Below are 6,000 nucleotides of genomic sequence, written 5' to 3'. Positions count from 1 at the left end.
TCTTCAAATCTGTGTTTTATTTCTAATGCTCAAGATTTACTTGGAATAATATAATTTAAAAAAAGAGACTTACAGTGGTCTCTGTGCTTTCTCACCCTCTGTCTTTGTCTGTTGATATCAACATAAAACTTGTGTTTGAAACCAGGATCACTGGGTCTGGAACTGATGGTGTCATGTTTACTTGTCCAGAGAGATGATGAGTCCTAAGAAGTTGCATGGAGCTGTAAGAACAACAGGTGGGAATGGTGTTCTGTTCTTTTTAGATAGTCTGCAACCTGACAGCTGCAATAGAAAATATCATGCATCCCAGGGGTCAGGGTGGGGGTGGGGGACAGGACTCACAGTCTGTCTATGCACTGTGCTCTTGTAGACTGCCTTAGCCTCGGAGGGTAAGAGGCTTAACTATTTGCAGGCGTTACTTCATGTAGCAACTCTTCCAAAACATGCCTCCAGATCAGTGGTTCTCAACACAATACGTGGGTTGTGACCTGATGGGGTTGCACATCTGCTGTCTTGAATATGGGATATTTACATTATGATTCATACCAAGAGCAAAATCACAGTTATGAAGTAGCAGCAAAATAACCTTATGGTTGGGGTCACCACTACCCGAAGAAATGTGTTAGAGGGTCACAGCATTAGGAAGGTGGAGAACCACTGTTCTAGATCCTTGAAATTTAGTGGTCAGTGTTTTTTTTTTTTTTTTTTTAATTTGAATCAGCTCTTCTGAACAAGATTTCAAATAGTGGAGGCAGAGGGTGAACATTTGCTGGGCTCTTGCAAGGCCCTGGGTTCCTTTCTAAGCACTGGAAAATAAATCAACAAAAGCAAGTCTGGTGTACACTGCTAAGACCTCAGGTTTGTAACCTGAGGCAAAGGACCACACATTCACCGCTTCAGTGGGCTACACACAGAGTTCAAGGTCAGCTTGGGCAATTTACTCAGCCTAAAAGTAGAGTCAAAAGAAGGTTGGATATACAGATTAATGGTAAAGTATGTGCTAATGTGTATGAGGCTCTGGTTTCACAAACCAAAGAAAGAAAGATAAAATAATGGTAAGGACCGATAATTGACATGAGGCAACTTTTATACCACTGATGTTGGTCTGTGAGATAGAGGTGGGAGCCAGCAAGAGAAAGCCCAACATTAGCTCTCCTACTGTCTGGGGGATGATGTCATTAAGATTCCTGAATGATCAAAAGAATTCAAACAAGTAAGGATGCATTTATTTCAATGAAAAAAAAAATGCCTGAGAGCTTTACCTCCTGGATTATCTGATGGGACGCTTGTGTATTTAGAGAGATAATTTCATTACTGTGGTGTGAAGAATCCAGGCCCATCGGAGCTGAGCTTGGAGACAAGCTCATCAGCAGCCTAGGTCATTTCCTTGACTGATGACTTTGCAGCCAGGTGACATCATAGATAAGAACACTTGTACTTCTCTGGAGGAACTCCGTATAACACTAGTCAATTTATATGTGGGAAGGATTAAATGATTCTAAATGTTCTGATTTGGAAAAGGAATCTCATGATGGAAAGACAACCATCAAAAGAAGGGACCTCAGCTGAGAGGAAAAGCATTTGGAGCAGCTGGCATTTGAATACCTTCCCATTTCTCTCACTATGGGAAGTGTTTTGAACTGGGAAAGGAAGGGCTCAGAATCTTTTACACGAATGCCTATCCAGTAGTCATAGTAATGACTTTGTCTCCAAAGTGCTCAGGCCCTACTTCTCAACTAAAACCAATAAACTTTGAAGAGACTCAAATTATTAATGTGAAATTGATTCCAGAACTCGCTGGTCTGGGTTCCTCTGTACCCCTTTGGTTTTTGTCTTCTGATTAAAAGCAACAGAAGGAAGAAAACCCTTCCTGATAAACACCTATGATGTCCAAGAGTACTAGCTGTGAGATTTTTTAATCTTCTTCACATGGTTCAGTATGGCACAAGCATTTATAACATATTTTTGTTGATTGAATAAATGACCTGAATATGCAAGGAGGCTCATAGAGAAAAGGAGAGAAGGAAATACAGAAGAACGGGACCTAGTCTCCATGCTGTAACATATCAAATTCAATCAGAAGATTTGTTCGGTTCCTTAGTTATGTGGGAGGAACCCTGGCAAGTGTACAGGCGGAAAGGAGGAAGGGTGCTCCTGCTGAAAGTGTGGGTACCCAGGAGCAAGGCCACTAGGGACAAGCAGGAAGAAAACTGGCAACTGTATAAATGATTGCTTTTACATACTCATCTATTTCCGTAGCTGCTTATCTAAAATCCCTCCTCTTTGATCTGCCAAACTTTCTCTGTAAAGTTTGCATTCAGGCTGGCAGTCAGCACACCCTAGAACTTTCACATGCTAACAGCTATAATTAAGGTAGAAGGCCTTATTTACATAGTAATTAGCCTGCAGGACTGGAAGAGTAAACACATTGCTAATTCATTTATATAGTTAATTGGTCTTTCGTTTTGGAGATTTTAAGTTGGCTCTCTTTGCATATTTTGTTTAATGTGCTGAGTGTAGATTGTGCTATCTGTGGGGTGAAATTCAGCAAGCTGGACTCTGGAATTCCAGCTTTTTAATGTTCCAGTACAACAAACGTAAAGGAACAAGAGGACATTGTCAAAACACCAAGTAAAATTCTACAGCAAAATCGTTTGATATAGCATTTGGTTCTCTTTGTGATCCAGGAGTTATATGGCCAGATTCATAGTCTATCAACTTAGTTATTGTTGTGTCCCCTTTCGTAGGCAGCACTGTTTTGTAGATGAGTTACTTGCTTGGTCATCCTAATCATATAGTTGTTTTCAAAACTGTAGGCATAGTTCCCACTGTGCAAAGGTCAAGACGGTTCTTCACTCTGGAGGCCATTAAAGATGGTTAAGGAAAGACAGGTGTCAAAGATCATTTCTTCCTTTTTTTTTTTTTTTCTTCTGTTTTTCGGAGCTGGGGACCGAACCCAGGGCCTTGTGGTTGCTAGGCAAGCGCTCTACCACTGAGCTAAATCCCCAACCCCGATCATTTCTTTAAAAGAGGGCAAATACCAGGAATCTTCTCAAAGTCTTTGTCAAGTTTCTGGGTTGGGTAATTAATTACTTTTGTTTAAAAAAATCGCTATTTTTGGTACTTGTATGTCTTTTGTTGCATAGACAAATTGCACAGGAGGGCTAAGACAGTTTGTACACTATACACCCAGAACGCTCACTGTACAACAGAGATCTGGGTACTAGTGGCGAGTCTCACGTGTAATAAAGAACACCTATCCTAACAGAGCAAATAGGAACGCAGTGTTTAGAACAGGGGAGGCAACTGCAGGCATTTACTGAATGAATAAACACTCCCTTACGCCAGAAGCTAAGCAGTTGGAAGAGGAAGAACAGATCCAGCTCAATATACCCAAATACCAAGCAGCCTCTTCCTTGGATAGGGTTAATAGTAGCCAAGGGGAAGATGAGAATCAATAACTATAATTGAAAGAAGACTCACTAGGGGCCCTAAGAGTGTCTGCTTGTGTGTGGGAGGGAAAGCAAGGAGGGCAGGAGGGAGGTAAACACAGGTTATAGGGTTTTCCCCAGACCGGTGCCCTGTTTCCAAATTGAGGCTTGCAGTACAGAAAGGGTTTTCCTTCTCTTGTCAGAGACTGAAACTGGATAAGGTTCTGTTTTTTCTTTCTTTTCTTTTTGGCTCACTGACAAATTTCGCCTTAGGGTTAATGACTAATCTGAATCGAGCATTAGGTCATTTTGAAAATATGACTATTGCATTATGGCAAAACACAACTCGAAGAGCTGCCGTTCTAGTGTTATTAGAGCGAAGAGTTGATACAATGTAGCGGCCTTGAGAGCAGTGGTATACCGCCGTCCTTTTGTCCAAAGCACAACTGGCCTACTTTAGGAAACTTAAAAGACCCCTGAATGGCTAAATGAGATAGCGACTTGACGCTTTTAAAACAAGAACGTACACATCTCCAACCAAGAAACAAAGAAAAAAAACTGTTTACAGGATTCAGATGGTTCGGCTGCCACTAAACTGGGACCTCTTGGGAGCCAAGCGGCTCTCCAGGACTCCAGCAGCAGCTACAGCTCACTCCTTGAAAAGGAAAAGTAGAGCCGGGGAGTCCCAAGCTGGGATGCAGGAGGGAAAGCAATTGGAGTCCGCGTCATCGCGGCCCCGCCCCTCCCACGTGTTGCTCCCACTCGGCTCCGCCCCCTCCCACGTGTTGCTCCCGCTCCGCTCCGCCCCCGCTCTTATTCCGGGAGCAGCGAGCGGAGCAGAAAGTTTGCTACCCGAGCGCGCAGGCTCTGCGTTTTTCCCCTCCCGGGCGGCCCGCGACGGTGGCGCAGGAGGTGGGACCCGCTGGCGGGAAGGCTCGAGGCACCGGCGCACGCGGAGTGAGGACCTCGGGAGCGGACACAGCTCGCAGGGGCTGCGGAGGGCCAGCCGACCTAGAAGTTCCCGGCCAGGAGAGTTCCACGCCTGAGCAGCCCCGGGCCTGGGGTCTGAGGTTGCAATCTTGCGCCCGCTGCTGCGGTGGTCACGGAGAAGCAGCTGTATCCCAGAGCGGCGTGGGGGAGAACTGCAGCTGGACGGCGGTAGCTGCGGGGAGCAGCCGTACCGGACACAGCTGTCCCGTACGTAGGGACCCAGGGCCGCACTCCCCTCGCTGAGCCGCTGCGCGATGGCTGGCTGACTGCGGCCATGCAGGCTTGAGCGGACGCCCGGGACACGCAAGGGACAACTGCGGGCGCAAGTTTCAGGACTCCGCCGTCGACTCCCCAGCCCAGCGGGTAGAGAAGCATCTTACCATGGAGCCCGTGACCAAGTGGAGCCCCAAACAAGTGGTGGACTGGACTAGAGGTGAGCGGGCCGTGAAGGACCCCGGCGTCCTGCAGCCGGGGAGCTGGGGCGGGCCAAGAGTTGGGCACTGGGGTGCTCGGCCCCTCCTGCCGGCGACAAAGCAAACTTCTGCGGAGCGGCTTATGCGCCCCTTTCTGATGCGCCTGCTCCGATCGTTTTCTTTTCGTGGGGGTGCGCGTTGTGTGCAGTCGACGGGACACCCATATTTAAGCCAGGGAGTTATATAGGATGGGAAGATCGCCTGGGAATGTGGGACTAGGGATTTGGCGCCAGGGTACTCACTGCTCTGTTCCGGTACGGTGCCCGAGACTTCTGCCTGTCGTTAAACGCAGAGGCACAAGGCGTCTTTGTGTGGGTGACTGCCCCTGGATCTAGTAAAGGTTGCGGGCCAGAAGCAATCCGCGGGCGTGACCCGGCAGATGGGCAGGTAGACCAAGACTCCTGCGGCCAGCCTAGCCTGTTTGTTTGGGTTGGAGAGGGCGAACTGGCTTTCGCGCCTGTGAGAACCTTAGCGCCAGGACTCCCGCAGAGGCAGGGACTCAGCTCTGAAGGTGCCAGGACCCCCAAGGGCGCAGCATTTGAGGCCAGTTAAGCACCGAGAGGGAGCTGAGGGTCTTGCATACAGTCCGGTTCTGTACAGTTCTTGGGAAGAGGAAACCAGTGGGTGCTGGGCGGTGCAGCAGGAGTGGAAGTGTCCCTGTTACTTTATCTTGTCTCTCATGATTGCTAGGGACAGTTGCCAGAGGTACTCAACTCTCTTTGTCCTCACCCTTTCGTGAAATCAACCACTGGAGTCTCAGGGGTCCCACTTCCTCACTTCAACATCTGTTTCAAGTTATCCAGACCCCCCCCCCCCCCACCCCGCGGTTCCCCCCCACCCCCCCGCTGGTCTTCCAGGTGAAGAATAAGTCACAGGAGTTGTAGTGTGCTTCACACTTGGCTAACTGCTCTGTCTTTGTCCATCTCCGCAGATGTGAAGTAGGTGATGCCGGTGTGTTCAGGTCATCTTTCAGACTGCCCTACCCATGGCTGTGGCACAGTGGAAACCCCATCCTGTCATTTCTCAAGCCAGAGTCATATATAGGTCACTGGAAGGGGCTGTCCCAGCAGTGAAGTGTCTGGTGTATGTCCCATTATCCCTGGCTC

General features: G+C 48.0%; 1 protein-coding gene across 1 annotated transcript in view; it reads left to right on the top strand.

The window, feature by feature from the left end:
- Positions 1–4,283: 4,283 nt before the first annotated feature.
- Positions 4,284–6,000, top strand: part of Cnksr3 (Cnksr family member 3) — a 92,600-nt gene continuing 90,883 nt past the window's right edge. Inside the window, 1 exon segment of the mRNA NM_001012061.1 lies at positions 4,284–4,854. Within this exon segment, the coding sequence (NP_001012061.1) occupies positions 4,803–4,854 (52 nt within the window). The 5' untranslated portion in view covers positions 4,284–4,802.

The sequence above is a fragment of the Rattus norvegicus genome, chromosome 1 (genome assembly GCF_021556685.1).
Source record: "Rattus norvegicus strain SHRSP/BbbUtx chromosome 1, alternate assembly SHRSP_T2T, whole genome shotgun sequence".
Classification (NCBI taxonomy): domain Eukaryota; kingdom Metazoa; phylum Chordata; class Mammalia; order Rodentia; family Muridae; genus Rattus; species Rattus norvegicus.
The sequence above is the reverse complement of the archived record's forward strand: the minus strand, read 5'-3'. Positions and strand labels throughout refer to the sequence as shown.